This window comes from Ornithorhynchus anatinus, chromosome X1 (genome assembly GCF_004115215.2).
Source record: "Ornithorhynchus anatinus isolate Pmale09 chromosome X1, mOrnAna1.pri.v4, whole genome shotgun sequence".
Lineage (NCBI taxonomy): Eukaryota > Metazoa > Chordata > Mammalia > Monotremata > Ornithorhynchidae > Ornithorhynchus > Ornithorhynchus anatinus.
In genome coordinates, this window is record NC_041749.1 from 79,818,964 (window position 1) to 79,841,724 (window position 22,761).

The following is a 22,761-nucleotide window of genomic DNA, read 5'->3' on the forward strand; positions in this document are numbered from 1 at the left end:
AAACAGCCACAGGTCAGTCAGCCAATCGCATTTATCGAGCGCTTCCTGTGTGCGGAGCACTGTACTAAGCTCTTGGGAAGCACTACAATGGAACAGTATAACAGACATATTCCTTGGGGGGGAGGCGCTCAGCCCAAAGGCCGCTGGCGGCTCCGTGAGCAAGCCGCCTCTGGATGCAGCTCCGTGCTTGGGTTTTGTTGTTATTGTTGCTGTCGTTCTAAAAGAACGACTGGGAAAGACCTAGCCGCCCTCCCTCGGGCCCGGGACCCAGCTAGGGCCCGTGGGGCCGGTGCGAGAGGGCTGGCTGGCCAACGGGAACAAATCCCGGGGAGAAGTCGAGGGGTCCCGCTAGGGTGGGGAGCCCCGGGCTGGGGAAATAACGGGCGGGTGGAGTGGGGCTGGGAAAGCAGAGCTGGCGGCCAGGCGAGGCGAGGGGCGGCGCGGCGGGATTGAGGGGCGGGCTCAGGCCGAGGCGGGGCGGGCCGGTTGGGGCCCCTAGGCGGAGGGCCGGACTTTGGGGTAGAGGCGGAGGGGCGGGCCGGGGTCCTCAGTTCCGCGGGGTCAGTTCCGCAGGTGTAGCGGCGGCGGCGGGAGCAGCGGTTCCACGTCGCCGGAAAGGAGGAAGGGAGCGGGTAGGGCCAGCGTTGGTGCCCGGCTTCGGGGGCCGTCCCCTCTGCCCCGGCCGCCGCCTCGCCTCGCCTCGCCTCGCCCCTCCTCGCCTCGCCCGGCGGGCTGCGACCATGTCGGGGCCGAGCCCGGTGGAACCAGACGAGCTGTACGATTTCCTGTTCAAGCTGGTATTGGTGGGGGACGCCAGCGTGGGCAAGACGTGTGTCGTGCAGCGGTTCAAGACGGGCGCCTTTTCCGAGCGCCAGGGCAGCACCATCGGTGTGGACTTCACCATGAAGACGCTGGAGATCCAGGGCAAGAGGGTTAAGGTGCAGCTGGACAGCTAGATATCGGGGGAGGCTCGCCGCAGCTCCTGTTTGGGAGGGAGGGGTTCCCGGGGAGGGGAGCATGAGTAACTAGGCTCAAGGCGCATTCCCCACGTCCTGACCCCCGTGCTGGGGCTTCTGATCAGAATCTCTTGTGCCCTGGAGGATAGGCAGGTGTGTGTGTGTGTGTGTGTGTGTGTGTGTGTGTGTGTGTGTGTGTTGGGGGGAGGGGGCCATCGAGAGCCCTGGGACCGTGGGCTTGGTTGGTTTGTCCCGGGATGGAAAGGGAATTTGGAGCTAGTCCCCTAGCCCATTTCTAAACAGTCCCTCAACCACCTCCTCCAGGCCCGCTTACTTCCTGTCGGGGGGGATTTGGGTCCGGAGAAATTTGAGATCCCACGGCAGGCTTGGCTACTGATGTTGCTAGGCCCTCGGTCCCCTCCTTTTCTTCTCCCCTTCCCCAAAGTAGAGCTAAAGGAACGAGGCCGGCGCGGCCCGATAACAGGGTGGAGACTGAGGAGTGTCGTCTCCAGTGAAGTACATAGAAGTGGGCTTTGTTTTACGGACTGTCCAATGTATAAGTTTTTGTTTTTGGTCAAAATGGACGTGTGGGGTCGGGGGGGTGGGGTGAGATATATCTTTATACAAACACATGTACACTTCGTTGCAAGGACAGGCAATTAACACTTTCAGACTCTGTGGCATTTCAGATCCAAAGTACCCACGGGTAATTCTACTACTGAATAATTCTGGTGCTTTAAAGGGCCTTGCGTTTTGTTTGAGTTTTAAGCTATCGGGTTGCTTCAGAGAACTGGGTTTTGCCTCAGCCCCCGCTTGGGTGTGTGGTGCAGGACTTCTCCCGCAGCAGTAATTTCTCATCACGTTTCGTCACTGTTAATTGTTGTCGCCTTAGGCATTAGTTTCAGAATGAGAACTTTAGGCAGGCCACTTGACCTATATTAAACTCCCCAAAAGACACTGTAGGCTGCTACACATAGCTCTTTCCACGGTAAGCCTGGCAGCAGAAGACTTTCTGCCCAACTGCCTGTCCAGGTTGCAGTCTCAAGCGGGGTCCTGGTGAATGAGAAGCGTTATCCCGCTGCATTCAGCCCTGTAGAGTGGGGCGTGCATTAAAGCAGCTCCCTACTGCTAAAGTGTTTAGGGTAAAATAGCCATTTCTCATATATTTTCAAATGGGGAAGAAGAGGAACTAGCTGTAGCTGAGATGGTTTAGCGTAACAAAAGAAGCAGTGGGCCGAGAGTCGAGTCTGAAAGTTCTTAGTCTTTTAGACTGTAAGCTCCTTGTGGGCAGGGAGTCTACCAACTCAGTTATATTGTACTCTCCCAAATACTTAGTACAGTGCTGTGCACAATGTAAGTGCTCAATAAATATGATTGATTGATAGTCCAGGCTGGGCTGCTAGTTTGCTGACCAAGTCTGCAATTGCAAATTGAGGTGATTACTCAGATAATTTTTTTTGGGGGGGAGGGGGGTGCTTTGACTTGAAATAGCCAGACTTTTGAATTCAATGTGTCTTGGTTTTTTTATTATGCGGGGGCAGCGGGAGGGGGCAGGGAGTTAAAAGATCTGAGGTACTTTCTGGAATATTTATTTGACCACTGTGACCTTGGGCAAGTCACTTAACTTCTCCACCTCAGTTTCTGAAGCACTAAAAAGAATATACCTTCCCTCACAAGGAATAAATATGATTGTCAGCATTTACTGAGAATCCATTTTGTGCAGTGTACAGTGAAAGGAGTAGCAATGGAAAGAGGTCTCTGCTCTGAGGGAGTGAGATTCTTTCATCTCCTTGGAAGAAATCAAGTGTCTACTTTGGACTCACAGCTCTTCCATGTGGGGCAGATGGGAGTCTTCACTAGAAATTTATATATGATTAATTTGGACATTTTGGCAGGTGGGACAGTGTGGGGTTGATTTTTATCAGTTAATCAGTTTCACTTCTCAGAGACTCTTTGACTGTGAGTCTGTAGTGTACTACTGCATTATTCATGACTCTATAAACACCGTTTATAGTTAGGATTGGGCACATAGAGAGTGCCTGTTTACCTGCTATGACAGCAACTTGTACTTAGAGTAGAGGTCATTGTATATTTGAATGGATTAATGGGAAGAGTATGGTTCTGGGAGTTAGAAGACCTGGATTCTAGTCTCAGCTCTGCACTCGCCTGCTCTGTGACTTGGGGCAAGTCACTTATCTTCTCAGTGCTTCAGTTTCCTCATCTGTATAAAGGGGGTAAAATGTCTCTTTTCCATCCCTCTTAAAGTGGGAGCCCTATATGTCCTATGGTTACTTTGTATGTAGCACAGTGTTTGGCAGTAGTAAATGCTTATTAAATATCATAAAAAGGATGGTTAATTATTTCTCTTGTGTGATCACTAAATATTTCTTGAAATGTTACAAGTTGAGTGATTGGGAAGCCTTGGACTAGTATTTTTAAGTGGTATTTATTTAAGTAGTATTTATTAAGTATTTAGTATGTGCCAGAGCACTCTGCTAAGTAAGCACTGAAAGAGGTCCGAAATAATCAGATCAGACACAGTTCCAGAACCACATGGATCCCAACAGTTGAGGTAGGGAAAGCATCAGTGCTTAGAACAGTGCTTGGCACATAGTAAGCGCTTAACAAATACCATTATTATTATTATTATATATTTTATCCCCATTTTACAGATGAGGAAACTGAGGCCCAGAGAGATTGTGATTTGCCCAAGGTCTCACAGCAGGCCTGTGGCAGAGTTGAAAATAGAGCCTGAGACTTGCGACTCCCAGACTCGTGCTCCCAACACATATTATTAAGACTTTTTTGGTTTCTCCCTTCTTGGACTGGGAGGAGACTAAGACCTGTTGGGCAACCTGGTTGTTGTGGGACTTCTACAAACTTTACTTCCATTTCCCTGTTGGTCAATGCAGGAAGCTAGCAGAATTGTGAAGTAGCCCTATGGCCTGGAACTCTTTGGGAGGATAAAAATTTAGCTAGGAATCTATAGTCTGAACCTTCCAAATCCAAACCATTTTAAACTTATATGGACTTGCCCTTAATCCACTGCTACCAGGGCCGGGAAGCTGCCGAAAAATGCAATTTATCCTTGACCCTCATTTTTATTTCTAAAGATGTTCATGAAGTTTCATAATAATTTTACAGACATCATCGGAAGAGAGAGAGAGAGAGAGATGAGGAACAAGGAACTGGATTGCATTTTTTCTACACATTTCTTCCTAACACTCATTTTATTACAGAATGTTCCCTGTTTTTTTAGACTTTTAACAAAAAAATAAACTTAGATAATAGGGAAGTCCTATTTAATGTCAGCTGTCTTCCAAGTGCTGTTCTCCCTGCTTCACCCCTTGTGAAAAAAACCATATTGCCTGACGTTTAACCTAAAGGGTTGAAAGAGAACCTTCTGATATTCAAGTCAAATGCATTCTCTAGAATTTAGAACACATAGGTATTTTTCCTATGTTTTCAACTGAGAAAGCAATTTTACCAAATTTCAGTTTAATGGAGGAAAAGTAAATAAAGAATCCTAGAGCTGGAAGGGATCTCAAGAACACATCTGGTCAACCCCTCCCCCTACCCAGGCAGGTGAATGACTAAACTTGATATATTAAGTATTTTAATACAGACCAGTTGTGCTTAGAAAGCTAAGCAAAATGCTTCTCATAGAATTGGAAAGGGTCTGATTTTTTTCTAAAGAATGGCCTAAATCTCAAAATACAGTCCACCTACTTGACATCCCATATTTCTTCTCATCAAAACTTAAAATAATTTTATAGATTATTTTTTGTTCCCAGAAAAAATCAACTGAACACTCTAATCAGAATTTTTTTCAACTGTCCATATTTTTTTCTTCTGAATACATTAGTTAAGTCACCAGTAGCGTCATTGTGTTTTGCTAATTCGATTTTATAAAACCCATAAATTTAGCATCATTTTTATTTCTATCAGGTGGGGATGTCATTAAAAAAAACTTGAGCTTTACCGGGCTTGGGAGTCAGAGATCATGGGTTCTAATTCCGGATCCGCCACTTGTCAGCTGTGTGACTTTGGGCAGGTCACTTAACTTCTCTGGGCCTCAGTAACCTCATCTGTAAAATGGGGATAAAGACAGTGAGCCCCACATGGGACAATCTGATCACCTTGTATCTCCCCCAGCGCTTAGAACAGTGTTTTGCACATAGTAAGCGTTTAACGAATACCATCATTATTATTATTATCTATACTCCCCCATGCATGAGGTTTCTAAATATTTGTGTTAGTGATTGAGTTGATGCAACCCCAAACAGACTTCTTTTCAATTGTATGCCCCTTTTGAAACTGTACTTTAGGATTGAGATTTTGCACATTTGGATTTGGTTTAAAGGAAACTTTTCTTTGGCAATCTTGCCACTTTGTGGTTCGCACTGAGCCCAGTTCTCCTTGTGCCTAAATTTACTCCCTAGCAGAAAGCTCATCACCTTGGGAGTAGCCTTCACTCGATTTAGCCCACTGGAAGAATCATTTAGTGGGCGTTCCCCCCGAGTACCACATCTGAGTCCAGTAGCGGGGGTCTCAGCCTGCACCCCTGTTATCCCCACCCCCGTTCACAAGAGCGGAGAGCAAGTGAGAGAGGTAAGCAGTGGGAAAAGCACGCACTCAGATGGGAGGTGGAGAAGGTAGATGGTGAATAGGAAGAGGAGAGAGTTGGAGACACACATGGGGAGGTGGAGAAGGAGGAAGGTGTGTACCCCTAATAACTGTGGTATTATGCACTTACTATCTGCCAAGCACCGAGATAATCAGGTCGGACACAGTCACTGTCACGGTCTAAAAGGGAGGGGGTGGAGAGGAAGGGACACACACACACACACATACCCCACCCACTCGCCCCAGCAGTTTAAGGGTGTGTTGCTTCCGTTACTCTTTGAGGTTGGGTGTCTAATTGTGGCACCTGATGGGTCTTGGCAAATTTACAGCTTGGAGAGGGACTTTCTTGGGCTCCACGCTACTGCAACCCAAGATTGCCCCAGACATTTGCTGCCACCATCCTGTGGCCCTTGGACTTGGAACCCCTGAAAGGGACGGGAGGCACCTGGGGTTCAGCTAGCCCATCCTGCACCTAATGCGCTGGCTGACCAGATTTGGAGGGGGAAATGTCCCACTCCCTCCCTCCCCTCTGTGATAACAAGCCTCCGAATCTGTAGGCTCCACCACACAGATCATATAGGCACACTCTTTGGTTAGAAACGGATAACCCCAGTATTTACTTAGGTAAGGATTTCAACAGTAACAGCAGTTGTACAACAGAATCTTAAACCAGATCCAGGAATAACAGCCTATCTCTGATCTGGAACTTGTTCCTTACTTAAACCCAGGGGTCACCACTCCCTTAACCTACAGTTATACTTCCCTCCTCAGCTTCTCCGAGCGCCCCCGATCCGGTCCGGTCTGCAGGGCCTTCCCTGGTAGTTCACCCTGCCGACCCTCCGCCATCTGGCCGAAAACCAGCGCCACATTTCCTCCCCCTTTTGGGAGCCTGGAGTGGACTACTCTTCTGGTGGCTCGTGGAGCTTCTTTCCCCTTGCCTAGCACCTCCTTTTTTGCCCCAACCCTCCCCTGCAATTGGCTGTGCTCCAGCCCATGGTCCTAGATAAGTGACCGATAATGTATATAAAACAGTGTTCCCCCTGTGAGTTAGGAAGGATGAGCAGTTATGACGGATGAGCAGTTGCCTTTCCCCTTTTTGTATAAGTGGGGTGAGCCTAGCTTGGTCCATCACAAGAAGCGGCAGACCAACACACACACACACACACCTCCCCCCGCCCCACCCCAGAAGTCGAATCCCGGCTCTGCCACTTGTCAGCTGTGTGACTGTGGGCAAGTCACTTCACTACTCTGTGCCTCAGTTACCTCATCTGTCAAATGGGGATTAAGCCTGTGAGCCCCACGTGGGACAACCTGATTCCCCTGTGTCTACCCCAGCGCTTAGAACAGTGTTCTGCACATAGTAAGCGCTTAACAAATACCAACATTATTATTATTATTAAGTATAAGCTCAAATGTCTTCTCTGTGGGCAGTAGTGGGTAGAGAGACTGTATGCTCGCTGTGGGCAAGAAACATGTCTACCAATTCTCTTATGTTGTACTCTCTCAAGTGCTTAGTTCAGTGCTCTGCACACAGGAAGCACTCAATATATATGATTGACAGAAGCAGTTGAGACTGCCCCTCCTCTGTTAGTCGATCATATTTGTTGAACACTTAGTGTGTGCAGAGCACCTTACTAAGCGTTTGGGAGAATACAATATAATAGACGCATTCCCTGCCCACAATGAGTTTACAGTCTGTTGCTGTCATGCTGCCCAGTATGGCCACTGGAACGGAAATTCCTGGGAGAAGACTCCAGAGTGGGAGCAGTGGTGACTGCCATCATCCTCACAAGTCTTCAGAGGGGCTCACTAGTTATTTTTCTGGAGGTTGGGTGGATGGGGATATCTGGCCACGTTATTCCAAGCAAGGTCTTGGAGACCACATGCAGCCAGGCCTTAGCGGCAGGGGGTTTATCCCATACTCTCTCATCTGTTGATCACTCTGCAGTCAGGGGATTGGTTAAATCCTCTGTTGGTTTGGATCTAGCCTGAATCCTGTACTTTACCTTTAACTGTGAGCCCCACATGGGGCAGGGACTGTGTCCAACCTGATGATTGTGTATCTACCCCAGCGTGGCTCAGTGGAAAGAGCCTGGACTGGGGAGTCAGAGGTCATGGGTTCTAATTCCGGCTCCGCCGCTTGCCAGCTGTGTGACTTTGGGCAAGTCACTTAACTTCTCTGTGCCTCAGTTACCTCATCTGTAAAATGGGGATTAAAAACTGTGAGCCCCACGTGGGACATCCTTAGCTTGTAACCCCGTCAAACGGCAGGGACTGTATCTGTTGCCGACTTGTTCATTCCAAGCGCTTAGTACAGTGCTCTGCACATAGTAAGCGCTCAATAAATGCTATTGAATGAATGAATGAATCACCTTGTATCCTCCCCCAGCACTTGGAACAGTGCTGTGCACATAGTAAGTGCTTAACAGATACCATCATTATTATTACCCCAGAGCTTAGTAGAGTGCCTGGCACATGGTAAGTGCTTAACAAATACCATTAAAGAATACTGGTTTAGTATGTGTCCCCTTCATGCAGCAGCACATAACCCCAGTATTAAGAACTATTGGACTGAAAGTTCATGCTCCTTCCCAAGTGCCTAAGGACTTTTGCTTTGGGCTAGTCTCTCTCCCAAGCCTTAATACAGTACTTGACACACAATAGGAGCTTTTAAAAAAAACAAAAAACAGGATTAGCAACCAGGGAGTAAGTTTGTGCATAGGGAAAGAAACTGCTGGGGTCATTGTAATCAAATATTGAGGAATAATAGTTTACCATTTAAAAATCTAATTCTACTGTCTTTTATTCTCCAGTAACTTAAATATCAAACATGCTGTGTTTATACTCACCAAGTCAGGTTTTATAAACCAAGAAATTAGAGATCCTAGAAGAACTTTCCATTTGACTTTCAGTATGTGATATCTAAGTAAGCATGTTCAGTCTATGGAATAGTGGCAAAACAAACCAATGGACAGAAGACGAGTCTTTTCAGGTACGTTGGAGCAGTAGCAAGACAAATTGGCCACGCACCTAGTTCTTAATACTGGGGTTAGGTTCTTGCAAACCCTGTGTTAAAGGAGACTCATGTTGTAGTACTCACTGCATCTAATGCTGCACATGGCTGTTTCTTTGGACACTGTACCCAAACAAGCTTGCCCTGTTGGAAGCAGGTTCCGTAATTACCGATCTGCCTTCTAGCCAAAATGCATAGTGAGCACATGAATTATGGCAGAACTGAGTGTACCTGCAGGAGGCAAAACCAACAGCAGTTTGAAAAAAGTCATGGACTGTGGGTCTTTAACATCCCTGATGAAATCTCGTGTATTAACCAGTTAAAGTGAGACGAAGGTGATACTGGTATGTCAGTTCTACGTCAGCAACACAGGACTCAAAAATGTTGATTCTGTGTGCTGTTGAAAAAATTTCCTCAAGATTATGCTCTTCTGTGTGCCTCCTCCCACTTGTTTGCCCAGTTACAGGTGTTGGCTTAAGAATATTAGCTCAGGGCTGTGTCTCCCCTCATTCCTTTCCCCTCTCTCCCTCCTTCCACCTGTCTACCGGGACGCTAAGGACTACCTTTTCATCTCCCAGAGCAGAGCAGGGTTAAGGGTAGGCCTGGGGAGGTGGAAAGTCCAAAATGCAGTTTTAAAATGGACAACCTGATGTCACAGTCCCCAGGGAGAACTAAGAAGGGGGACTAATGCTTTGTAACTACAAAAACATTGGCCATGTCTGCCTCATGAAATCCCTTCCATGTTTAGGTTGGTGTCTAGTGATACATAAATATATGCCCTATGCAGATTGTGTGTGTATCTTGGGGGGAATCCTACAGGAAAATTCCACTGTCTTATTGAACTGACTGCTTAACAACATCTATTGCTTAGTGTTTTAAAAAGCCATCCACCCACATAGTCAACTAACATTGACCAGAAGCATCCATCTTAGTGGAAAGAGGTAACTCAGAACCAAGAGACAAGGGAACAGAATGTTGAGGACCAAAGGAAATCTTCACTGACCAACTGCAGGCCAAAATTTGGAGAACCCTGGTGTGTTAACCATCATAAAAGAGGATCCTTTACCTCTTACTGGGTGACACTGCAAAATGTTGACTAGGTCACGACTATGAGTTGTGCAAAGGACAAACTTGGCAGCCTTGGGATTTAGAATAAAACCTAATTGGAGTGGAATATAAACTAGGGGGAATCTAAGAAGTCACAGTGTATAGAGAAATTAAACAGACTCCCAAGTAGTCTAAGTAGGAGCATGCCATCAAGGGAAATCATCCAAATTCTCTTCCAAGTTTAGCTCTTAGGCCAAATAATTCTCCATTTTGGTCTTGATTCTTCCATCCTTAAATGAAAAAAGAAATTTAATCTGCCTGCCTGGAGCATTAGGAAAATGCATGTTTATAAGGTATTAGAACCGTTTGCTACTACCTTCTAAAGAAGAGTACAATAAGGGAAGGGGATGGGACTGCCACTTTGACAGCATCTGGCTCCACATCATCTACATTGACTGAGACCATATAAAGCACAGTGAGATTCTTCTGGACTTCCCACACAAAGTCCTTGGCATTTGTCTCCGTTTTTTTCTTGGTTGGTATCCATGACACAACATCGGCACTATGCCGTGGTCACTTCACAGGCATAAATGGATCCTGCCCATAAGGGAAAAAAAAAGCCCCTGAATGTACACTTTGCAACATGCTGGACCCAAGCCCACCTTCTTGTTTGATCACTTGTTCTATCACTATGTCCCAGCGGGAACACAACTGGGAGTGTGATAGAGTGTGAGTAGCCCTGCACAAACCATTAGCACAACAATCAATTACTTCACTCAGGTCCTTACTCCTTAAGTCTCAGGACCAATCCTCATCCATCAATTCCAGCAAGACTCAATCATCAAATGTTGGCATCCAGCAATAATGTTAGAAGGTTAAAAAACCATTGCAGTGATAATATTAAAATACACATAATGGATCCGGTTCTTTGGCCTGTTGCTCATGTGCCTCTCCAGGGCCAGGTTCTGCTCACATGAACTCACAAGGAAAAATAAAGTTACCCAAGAGTGACCAAGGGCAGGCAAATGACACCATAAAATTTGATTGCCAGCCACGTCATTTATATTTATGTTGGTCTGACCCGATCTTCAGTGGGTGTGCCGAATTATTATTTTCAGTTTTGCCTTTCCACCTAGAAAAGCAAGTACATTTCCACTCCCTGCCTTTTTCCTCAGGATACAAGTCATTCAAGTAAACTAAATCTCTTGTTGTGATTGAAGGGAGGTATTCGTTACAGGTACTAGGATTGGGTGGAAAGTGATCCTTTTAACCTTGATAATGCAAGGATTTTACTCACAGGTACATGAATTATAAATCCCTACAAAGTGATTCTTTTGTTCCTCCTTGGTGATTCTTTTAGTGAGGTAAGTGCCATCCAGCCAACGGTTGTTTTTCATCAGGAAATTTACAAAAAGCAAAGTTAAATTACATTTGATATTCACCTTTGAGTCTAATTCTCAGCCTTTGAGTCAGTACTCAATATCCGGGAAGAGCTGGAAGCTGTCTTGTTTTGCCTTGCTAATAATAAGATAATAATAATAATTGTGGCATTTTGTTAAGCACATACTCTGTGCTAAGCACCGTACTAAGTGCTGGGTAAGATACAAGAAAATCAGATCAGACGCGGTCCCTGTCTAACATGGAGCTCACAGTCTACAGAGGGAGAGCAAGTATTGAATTCCCATTTTACTGTTGAGGAAACTGAGGCACAGAGAAGTTGTGACTTGCCCAAGGTCACACAGCAGATAAGTGGTAAAGTGAGGATTAGAACCTAGGTCCTTTGACTCCTAAGCTCGGGCCCTTCCCATTAGGCCACACTGCTTCTTTTGAGCCCTCCTTTGTGGTCAGTGGGATTAACCAAAATTGGTTTGGGGGTTTTTGAGCTTGAGGTGTTTCTTGGTTGCCCCTCTTGGATTGTAAAATCCTTGTAGGCAGGGGATGTGTGTTTTGCTTCCATCCACTAGGTTATGAAGTAGCATGGCCTAGTGGATAGAGCACAGGCCTGGGAGTCAGATGGACCTGGGTTGTAATCCTGTCTCCACCACTTGTCTGTGGTGTGACCTTGGGTAAGTCACTTCACTTCTCTGTGCCTCAGTTACTTCATCTGTCAAGTGAGGATTAAAACTGTTAGCCACATGTGGGACAGGGTCCGTTTCCAGCCCGATTTGCTTGTATCCATCCCAGAATTTAGTATAGTGCCTGGCACAAAGTAAGCGCGGTCCCTTTCCAGCCCGATTTGCTTGTATCCATCCCAGAATTTAGTATAGTGCCTGGCACAAAGTAAGCACTCAACAAATACCACCATTATTATTCTGTTGCATTTCCCCAAGAGTTTAGTACAGTACGTTGCATTCAGTAGGCACTCAGATTCTCTAAGAAGTAGTTTGACTACTGTACAATTTATTCTCCTAGCAAGTTTTTCTGACCTTTTGCTTTTTAACATTTTTGTAATGTTTCTTTATATTTAAAAAGCATCTTTGTTATTTCTCACAGGCCTAGGAAGCGTGAGCATCATTTGAATCCCATTTTACAGATTAGAAAACTGAGATACAGAGAAGCACAATGACCTCAATGCCTGGCACTCTGACAGTCCTGGGATTAAAGCAACTCCTGAATTTTCAATTGTGGGGTGTACCCACCGAGCAATTTTGTACTCACTGAGCAATTATTTCACCCTCCTAACCGCCGAGTACAGTGCTTTGCACACAGTAAGCGCTCAATAAATGAAATTAAATGAATAAACGAGTCTTGCCTGAGTGAGCATTTACCCCAGAATAGCCAAGTGTTTGGCTGATGCCAAGCCTTTCCCAAGCCACTCCTTTGGATTTTTAAAGCTAAAATTTGTTATCCATTTCAGTTGACTGTGAGGAAGGTAGTTAAAGTAGCTTAAATAAAATGAGGTGCATGTCTGAAAAGAGTGTAAAAACTTGAATGTGAAGGATTACCTTATTGTATCTTCTCCCAGGCTCAAAGCTTGGTGGTTTTTTAAGATGGAAACCTTGGAATCCATTCATTTTCTCTCTGTCTTTCTATTTGTAGACAATTTTGTGCCTTCAAGTACCTTTACTCCTGAGATCAATAGCCTGGGGAATGACTACTCTCGATATGAACTTAACGTGAAAAAGATTAAACCTGTGAAGAGAACAGAGTCCCCAGCTAATGATTTGTGAGAAAGGAACTTAAAAGATTTAGTAAGCAAGTGAAAGTGACTACATTTTAAAATACATGGTCAGCAGTTTGTTTCAGTAACTTGAGCTCAACTGTTTAAATGGGATATGTGGAGGGGAGAGTTGGTTAGATTGTTTACTTGGCAGTTGATCCTCCCCTCAAGGGACTTAGTGAGGCGGGACTTCTATTGAACTCTCCCAAGTGCTTAGTACAGTGCCTTGATTGATTATTCATTCATTCAGTTCTATTTCTCGAACACTTACTGTGGGCAGAGAACCATACTAAGCGCTTGGGAGAGTACAGTATAACAAAACAGACACATTCCCTGCCCTCAACGAGCTTACAGTCTAAAGGACGAGTTTATGCAGAGGTTATCTTCACTCATGTTCAGTAGGCCACGATGTAGGACTACATTTCCCATAGTACCACGATTAGACTGTAAGCCCGTCGATTAGACTGTAAGCCCGTCGATTAGACTGTAAGCCCGTCAAACGGCAGGGACTGTCTCTATCTGTTGCCAACTTGTTCACTCCAAGCGCTTAGTACAGTACTCTGCACATAGTAAGCGCTCAATAAATACTATTGAATGAATGAACAGTATCCACAAATCAGATTATCGAGCATGTATGAGGATTGGACATTTTGTGTGTTTGTAAGTTGACTATATCTGTGAAGGCCTCTTTCCCAACTCTCCTATAAAGTCAGGCCAGACTCCAATGGGCCCCATTCCAAAGTCAAACTGGTGTCATTCCACCTGTAGACGTAAACCCCACACTCATCAGATTCAATTCAGACCAGGGCAGGTTGACAGATTGAGTGCAATTTGGGGACCTACCAGGTGCCTAAGCAGAATTAATTTTGAGATGGGGTCAGGAGGTAGAAATGGGAGTGGCGAGCCTGGGAACTTTGGACCCCAACAGCATAGGAATCACTGAACAATTGGGCTTCCAAAATAAGTCATTAATCCTGCCTAAAGTCCCTAGCCAAGAACAGTTTTTCTTCCACAGTACCAGAGATAGAAAGGAGATTTAGCCAGTGATAGTTCTCTTCCTCGTTGCTTGTTTTCCAGGTTATTTTAAGGAAACGGTCACTGGGAAGTTGCTTGTTTTCCAGATTATTTTAAGGAAATGGTCACGGGTAAGAGGAGCCATAAGAAGATGCCCAGGGTAGACTTCCCTAGAGGGCAGTATTTGTAAGGCAAATGACCAGTTAAAAGCTCTCCCTTGAAATTCGTGGTGGCCAAATGCTAAATGGTGGTCCTGTTCTGACTGATCTATAATCCCTGACAGGGAGAGTGGATCTTTAGGAGAATTACTTTATAGCCCTATTAGATAATAGTACTCATAGACCATAAGCTCCATGAGTACAGGAATTGTGTCTATTGTCTCATACTCCCCTAAGCACTAGTAGTGCTTTGCACACAAAAAACACTCAAGAAATACCATTGGGGTTTTTTTGCCCTTTTTTGTGAAATATCCGTTGCTTTTCAAAACCTCCCTTTAAGTTCAGCAACCTTGCTGTACCTTTCACAAGACCTCAAAGTCCTCTGGAAGAGGACAAGTCTTGCTCATTTGGAACAAAATAATTTCATTGCCAATAAAGCTGCATTCTGGAGCTCTAGACTGTAAGCTCGTTGTGGGCAGGGAATTTGCTAAAATTTGTCCGTGTTGTACTCTCCCAAACGCTTAGTCCAGTGCTCTGCAAACAGTAAGTGCTCAGTAAATACAATTGATTGATCGATTGATTGATTCTGATCCATGTCTTGGCTGCTCAGTCATGTGTCTCCTGTGTTTATCTGGCCTTCTGATGTCAGGTACTGTCTCAGAGCCTCTGTGATTGGCTGGTATGCTGGTGGTTTTTGTCTTTGGAGTTGTTTCACTGAATTAAGTGATGAGCTCAAGCTCAGTCCATAAACCTGTGGCTGACCTTTTCAACAGCCCAGTGCTGAATCAAGGTTGGAAGCTCCAGCTCAAGGCTCCACAATCTCTTTAGCCCGGAATGCCACCTGCAGGGTTAAGTAATGCCTGGGATGTTACTGCAAGTCTATGGGATAGGCTGGGAAGTGAAAGGAAGAAGATAAAGAGACCTGAGAGGGAAGGGGAAGAGAAAGAAAAAAATCCATATGTTGGAGATTTTTTTGTTTTGTTTTATAGTGCTTACAGTGTGCAGATCACTGTACTAAGCACTTGGGAGAGTACAATATAACAATAAACAGACACATTCCTTGCCTACATGTTAAGCTCTTACTTTGTGCCAGGCACTTACTAAGTGCTGGGGTAAATGCAAGATGATCAGGTTGGACACAGTCCATGTCCCACATGGGGCTCCCAGCTTTAATCCCCATATTACAGATGAGGTAATTGAGGCATAGAGAAGTGAAGTGACTTGCCCAAGATCACACAGCAGACATTTGGCAACAACCCAGGTCCTTTGACTCCCAGACCAGTGCTCTTTCCATGAGGCCATGCTGCTTCTCTGCCACACTGTAATAGAATGTCCCCAGAAATTGTGGGTCCCCCAGCTGTGGTTGCCTTAACATGGTCTCACCTATTGGGTTTGGTTTTGGTCTTGCTGTTCTCTAGTCAGTTGACAACCCCTAATCAAGATCATTCAACTTTTCACCCAACCTCCTTCTGGATTTTTCTGGGGTAGTTGCACGATTTGACAAGCTCTAGCCCCACCTACGACTCTAGTAAAGGAGTTCAGGCTGTGACAGGGGAAGGGGGTCCAGTCTCTAGTCATTTAGGCCTTGCAAGTGCTGAGAGTATCTGCCGTAATGGGAATCACATCTCATACAATTCTGCCATAACTCATGTTTTCAATAGTCATTTTGGCTGGAATACGATTAGGGAATTAGGGATTGTTCTTCTGACAGCGTGAGCCTGTCTGGGCGTGACTGGCTGCGTTGCCAACCTGTTAGTGCTTTATCGAAGAAACCGCTTGTGTGTCCATGAGCAAGGATGTGGCATCCAAATGGGTGAGTGCTGTTGAACGAGTTTTCCGTAATGCAAGTTTTCGCAAGAAAACAACACATGTTATCAGATTCTTCTTTCATTTCATCACCCAGCCCTGTTTTCGTGGGTTCTATCTTTGTTTTCTAGCCATGGGAAAGTGGTCATTTCAAACCACCCAGGAGGACCTTTTGGATTCTAAGTACTTAAGTATGTGAAGTGCTAGGTAAACTGGAGAGGCAGTGATGTTTGGTGACTAAATAGTATCCTGCCACTAGCTCTCTGTATGATCTGAGGGTCCCACTCAAGTGGGTGAATTCAGGGCCATAGGCATTCTTGGATATGATTACATGGACTCTGCCACCTGTTTTCGAACGACGATAGTGTCGTTATCTCCCTCAAGGTTGCCATTTTTTGCTTATCCTTTCTATCCCTTCTCAGGGTAGAAGTAGGGAAGACTGCAAGGGCCACTAGAAATCTTTGCTGGGCCTTTAGCAGCTTGGAGAACATGAGCTTGGTGGCAATAAGTATCACATAAATAATAAATACCCAGAATAATGAAATCACTGGCAGAGAACATCATAATGACTTTTGTTATAAATAATGTGTGAGGTCTAAAGTTCATTTTTCTCCCAAGGGCCATATCCAATACTAATTCATTGTTATTTATTTTCTGGAGACTCTAGAGAGTGTACATATTCCCAGGATGGTACAGATTTAAGTACAGGCAGACCTTGACTTAAACTTATTTCAAGTTTCGACGAACAGCACTTACTACGTTTCTCAGTTTACACCCCGTTTCAGCCGTAAACCACTAGCCTACCTTATGGCACTAGCTCTTGAGGTGGTAGGGGTTGGGGTGGGGTGACAAACTGGAGCCACAGGGAAATTAATGTTAAAAGCCATGATGATGGGGAAGGGGGAGGAGGGTGGGGGAGTGTGGAGCAGGGAGGCAAAATCCTGTTAGGTTGAGTCACCTGGGGAGGGGTCAACCTGTCCATTTTGCTTCCAATAAAATAAAACTTGGCTACCCTATCATGTTTCCTCTTTGACTCAATATGATTACATTAATGTCACTATGTTGCTCATCCATAATTGATTGGAGTATACAATTCTGGGTAATTTTATAAAAACAGGGTGTCCACCCTTGGTTCAGAAACCAATCCACCATTTGTCACAATGTTCCTATGAGAAAAATGGGTTCCGATTTAAAGCATTTGACTTGAGACATCATTTTCAGGAAGCAAATGTGTCACTGAAGTCTGCCTGCGTGTTATTTGGTTTCCATGCTGTTCTCCCCCTCGAGACTGTGAGGTCGTTGTGGGCAGGGAACGTGCCTACCAACTCTGTTATATTGTACTCTCCCAAGTGCTTAGTACAGTGATCTGCACACTGTAGGTGCTCAATTAATACCATTGATTGTTAATTAACAGGTAGTACAGTTTTGCACAAAATAGGTGCACAATAAGTGCTGTTGACCATGATGAAGAGGAGGACTCATGGAGTATATCTGTTGCATTCAGGGCTTATTTCCCTTTTCCTGGGCTAGCAAGAGCTGCTGTACAAAAAGAGACTGAGGAAAGAGTGGCATTTTGTTTAGGGCAGAGTGATGTGTTCCTTCCCCACAAGGAACGTACACTAATGAGAGAGACAGACATAAGAATGTTTACAAATAGAGTAGTCTAAATTGAGCAGACATCTATACATGAGTGCTAAGAAGAGTATAAATAAACTTTATACTAGTACTAGAGATGGTTGAAGGAATACTATACCTCAGGGTACTGGGAAATCAATCTGCAAAGGCTTGTTAGAGGAAAAGTAGTATGGCATAGTGGATAGAGCGTAATTATTTATTATCATTATTATTTAAGAGGTAGGATTTTAAGAGGGATTTGAATGTGGGGAGGTCTGTAGTCTGTCCATCTGGGAGGGAAGGAGGGAGTTCCAAGCCGGGGAAATAACATGAGGGAAGGGATGGAGGCAGAAGAGTTGAGAGCAAGATAAAACTAGAATGTTGCCTTGGGAGGAACTAATTCAGCGAGTGGGGGAATAGGGGTGAAGTGAACAGATAGGTTAAAGAGGGGCCAGTGGTGAAGAGTCTTGTGGTCTTTACCGCAGGAACTATCTTGTGGGTTTCTTCCAGCTTTTTTACCAGTCTCCTTAAGAGAACCAATTTAGGTAATCCATGGTATGCGTCCTCTAGGCCCAGTAGAAGCCTCATGTTGGGGGAAGCACCTTGAATTTTCCCTTTAGGTCAGGTGCAAGGAGGTTGAGCCGTTCAGCTTTCCCTTTCCAACTGCAAGTTTTCCAACCATGATTTCCGCTCTTTGGCAGGGATACCTGCACAGAGTAGGTGATAATAGTAATTATTATTATGGTATTTGTTAAGAATTTATTATGTATCAAGCACTGTTCTAAGTGCTAGGGTAGATAAAAGTTAATCAGGTTGGATACGGTGCCTGTTCCACATGGGCTCTCAGTCTAAGTAGGAGAGAGAACAGGTATAGAATCCCCATTTTCCAGTTGAGAAAATGAAGGCACAGAAAAGTAAGTGACTTGCCCAAGATCTCGCAGCAGGTAAGTGGCAGAGCCGGGATTAGAAAAACTAGGTCTTCTGATTCCTGGGCCCGTGCTCTTTCCACGAGACCACACTGCTTCTCAGAGTGAACAAGCAACCAGTGTGTGAGCCACCTTACATTGAAGATACTTCCCCGCCTTCAGGCTTTAAAGATGGAGAGAGTACTGATCTGCGAAGGGGTGTGATGTGAAGGGTAAAGAAGTTCCAGGCATAAGGAGGGGCATGAGCAAGAGGTCAGGAGCTGGAGAGATGAGAATGAGGCACAGTGATTCTGTTACCATAAGAGAAACAAAAAGTGCTAGTTAGGGTGTTTTGGGGGAAGAGAGTGGATAAGTAAGTGGGTAAAACCTTAAACCCATTAAAAAATGATAGGTTTCTGCTGTTCCCTGAACACAAGGCTGGAGTTTCTAATGGCCTTGGCGGATGCTCCCTGTCTTTTAGGCTTCTGACTAGTTAATCAAAAGTGCGTCAATTCTATAAACTCCACCTGGTCTCTCAAATGAACTTTATCCAGGAATTGGCAGGGGGCAGGAGCTTCTCATTTTAGTAAATTGTCAATTCCCTGTCTGTTCACTGCCAACCTCACAGAGGTCCTTATGTTTCTTTAGCTGCAGATCTGGGACACAGCTGGCCAGGAACGCTTCCGCACCATTACCCAGAGCTATTACCGAAGTGCCAATGGAGCCATCCTTGCCTATGACATTACCAAGAAGGGGTCTTTCCTGTCCATTCCTTACTGGATCGAGGATGTGAGGAAGTATGCAGGCTCCAACATAGTCCAGTTGCTGATTGGTGAGTTGGAGGCATCAACATGTGCATCTCTATGTCTTTCTTCACCATCCTCTGCCATTCCTAGAATAGTGTTGCCCACAGTGGGTGCTCTAAAAATATTTGCTTTTGATAACTCCGCGTAGCAGTCCCCTGAAGTGGGATAGATTGAAAAGACTTTTAAATCTATCTTACCTGTCTGTTCCTGTATCCATTAACAGTTACACACTTACCTCTTGTCCATCTGTATCTTGCTTTTCTGCTTGTATCTGGAGGAGGGATTTCTCTGTCAGACCACTCTTGTCATTGTCATAGAAGGAAATGTCTGTTCTTCTTAGTGCCTGGGAGTAAGAAAAGGCAGACTATTGACTCTGTTTTTAAATAATAGGTAGCAGAATTTTCAGAGCAAGTCAAAAGACTTTTCCTGGGTCCCCTGATCATCCTTCCTCGCTCTATTCTTCCCTCCCTCTTTCCCCCTTTCCCTTTCCCTTTCCTTTCCCTTCTCCCTTTCCTTCCCTTCCCCCTTTCCCTTCCTTCCTTCCCCTGTTTCTCCTTTCTCTATCCTCCTCTTCCCTCTCCTCCCCCCTTCAACTAGCTTTCAACCCAAGTCAGTTTCAATAAGAGATTTCCTAACAAGGAAAGTGGGCAGCCCGGATTATCTTCAGAGCGAAGATTTAATAACTTCATTGTTCTCTTAAACCAAGCTCAGTGGGGTTATTTTTCCACCAGCTTCAACCCATACAGAACTGAAAGGCACTCATCATGTGAAGATGGGAATTGATGACTCAGAGGTGTCTTTTCTTGCCTGATGGAAAATCCTGTATGAACAGTGACCACAGTAGTCAACCCTCAAACAGGATATGGCATAATCCACATGCCTGACTGGGACCCCGGGTTGTGGACATTGCAATGAAATAACTTAATTTGCCCAACCGTTTAAATATTTCATGAGACCCTGAATATACTGAAATTGAATTTTAAAAATGAAATAAAGCAGACAAAGCTTGCTATCTTCTCCTTTTCCCCTTCTCCTTTCCCAGGGATTCTACCAGTTAAGAATCTATTGGTCTCCTACTGTGTGGGAGCACAGCACTACAGGCAGAGTAAGGGTAGAGTGGGTAGGTACCGAGGAAAAACAAGGTATAGTCTCTGCCTTGTGGAGCCTACATTCTCATGGGTGTCTGAGGTATGTCCCATAATTATGTCTCCACCCATTGTACTGATGCACTTAGTAAAGTGCTCTGCACACAGTGAGTGCTCAATAAATATGATTGAATGAATGCTCTTTCCTCTAGGACTAAGTACAGACATGAACCCCTCCACCAGCATCTCTGACCCCATTCCTTTGTACCTTATTAAAACATTTGCCCCCTCCCTCCTTCCCACCCTGAGTGCCATCTTCAACTGCTCACTCTCCATTGGCTCCTTCCCCACTGCTTTCAAACATACCCAAAACCTAGCCTAAAAAAACTCTCCTTTGACCCCAAAGCACCCTTCAATTATCACCCCATCTCTCTCCTACCATTCCTTTCCAACTCCTGAAACAAGTTTTTTTACAACCACTGTGTCCACTTCCTCTCCTCCAAATTCTCTCCTTAGCCCCCTGTAATCTGGCTTCCACCCCCTCTACTCCACAGAAACTACCCTCCCTAAGGTCACCAATTAATAATAATAATAATAATAATAGTGATGGCATTTGCTAAGCGCTTACTGTGTGCCAAGCACTGTTCTAAGCGCTGGGGGGGATGCAAGGTAATCAGGTTGTCCCACATAGGGCTCACAGTCTTAATCCCCATTTTACAGATGAGGTAACTGAGGCCCAGAGAAGTTAAGTGACTCCCCCAAAGCCACACAGCTGACAAGTGGCGGAGTCGGGATTAGAACCCATGACCTCTGACTCCCAAGGCCGTTCTCTTTCCACTGAGCCATGCTGACCTCCTTCAGCTTCTACTCCATCATAATTCTCCTTAATCTCTCAGCTGCCGCCAACACTGTGAACCACTGGTTCCTGGGAACATTATCCAACCTTGGCTTCACTGGCACTCTTTTTGCTTTTTTAAAAAAATTTAATGGTATTTATTAAGCAGTTACTGTGTGCCAGGCAGTCTTACTAAGCACTGGGATAGATACACACTAATCAGGTTGGACACAGTCCATGTCCCACTTGGGGCTCACAGTCTTAATCCACATTTTTCATATGAGGTAACTGAGGCACAGAGAAGTTAAGTGACTTGCCCAAGCTTACACAGCAGACAATTGGCAGATCCAGGATTAGAACTATGGTCCTTCGACTCTCAGGCCCCTGCCATATCCACTAGACCAGCTGCTTCTCCTGGTTCTTTTTGTTCTCCGTCTGCTCCTTTCTCAGTCTCTTTCGCAGGCTCCACCTTGGCTTCTCACCCCCTAATTGTAGGAGTCTCTCAAGGCTCAGTTCTGGTTCTCCTTCTAGTCTCCATCAACACCCACTCCCTTGGAGAACTTGTTCAATCCCACTCATTCACTTCAGCTACCATCTCTATGTGGATGATTCCCAAATGTACCTCTCTAGCCCAGCCTCTCTCCTTTCTGAAGTCTCACATTCCCTTCTGCCTACTATGTGTCAAGCACTGTTCTGAGCGCTGGGATAGATACACATTAATCAGGCTGGGTACAGTCCCTGTCCCTCATGGGGCTCACAATATACATAGGAGGGAGAACAAGTATTGAATTCCCATTTTGCAGTTGAGGGAACTGAGGTAATGACTTACCCAAGGTCACACAGCAGGCAAGTGTTGGAGTTGTGATTAGAACTCAGGTCCTCTGACTCCCAGGCCCATGTTTTATCCATGAGGCCACATTACTTCCCCTAATTTGCCCTATTCACTCTCTCTTATGTGTCATCTCTGCATCATTTATACACTTGGATCTATATCCTTTAATCACTTGACATCCACCCCACTCCCAGACCCGCAGCACTTATGTACATATCCTTATACTCTCCCATTTCCCATTTATTTATTTATTTATTTATTTATTTATTTATTTATTTATTTATTTATTCCCATTCCCTCATTCCTCACCCAAGGTGTAGCCAGAATGCACAATGAAAATGCACTGAAGGACTCCCTCACTAGTGGCCATCCCCAACCCTCAAAATTTGACAGGCATTTGTCACAGAGGGGATTTGATAAAGTTTATTTGCCATCCAGGGGGCCTCTTGCTTTAGGGAGATGCAGTCTCCACCAAAAGAGTACCCCTTCGAAGAAAGAACGCCCAACCAAGAATCCCAAGCACTCCATTGGGCTACCCTCTGTCAAAATAGCAGCCAAAACCAGAAAGAGAGCAAGCACATGAGAGGAAGAGAAAGAAAGGGAGAGAAAAGGAGAAAGACAAGGAAAGAAAACTTCCCCATTTATCTAGTGTGTCTTTTGTCCTACAAACATCCAGTGTTAGCATCATTGTAGATGGTCCTGGGCCTTTCTTCTGCTGGCCTTTGCACCTTAATAATAGTAATCATAATTACGGTACTTGTTAAATGCTTATGAGCACTAGGGTAGATACAAGTTAATCAGGCTAGACACAGTCCCTGCCCCACATGGGGCTCACAGTTTAAGTAGGAGGGAGAAGCAGCATGGCATAGTGGATAGAGCTTGGGCCTAAGAGTCAGAAGGTTGT

At 45.1% G+C, this 22,761-nt stretch overlaps 1 protein-coding gene across 1 annotated transcript in view; it reads left to right on the top strand.

Moving 5' to 3' along the window:
* The first annotated feature begins 554 nt into the window (after positions 1 to 554).
* RAB43 (RAB43, member RAS oncogene family) overlaps positions 555 to 22,761 on the top strand; it is a 28,690-nt gene continuing 6,483 nt past the window's right edge. Inside the window, exons 1-2 of the mRNA XM_029050321.2 lie at positions 555 to 938; positions 18,948 to 19,131. Of these exons, the coding sequence (XP_028906154.1) occupies positions 741 to 938; positions 18,948 to 19,131 (382 nt within the window). The 5' untranslated portion in view covers positions 555 to 740. The remainder of the gene's footprint in view (positions 939 to 18,947; positions 19,132 to 22,761) is intronic.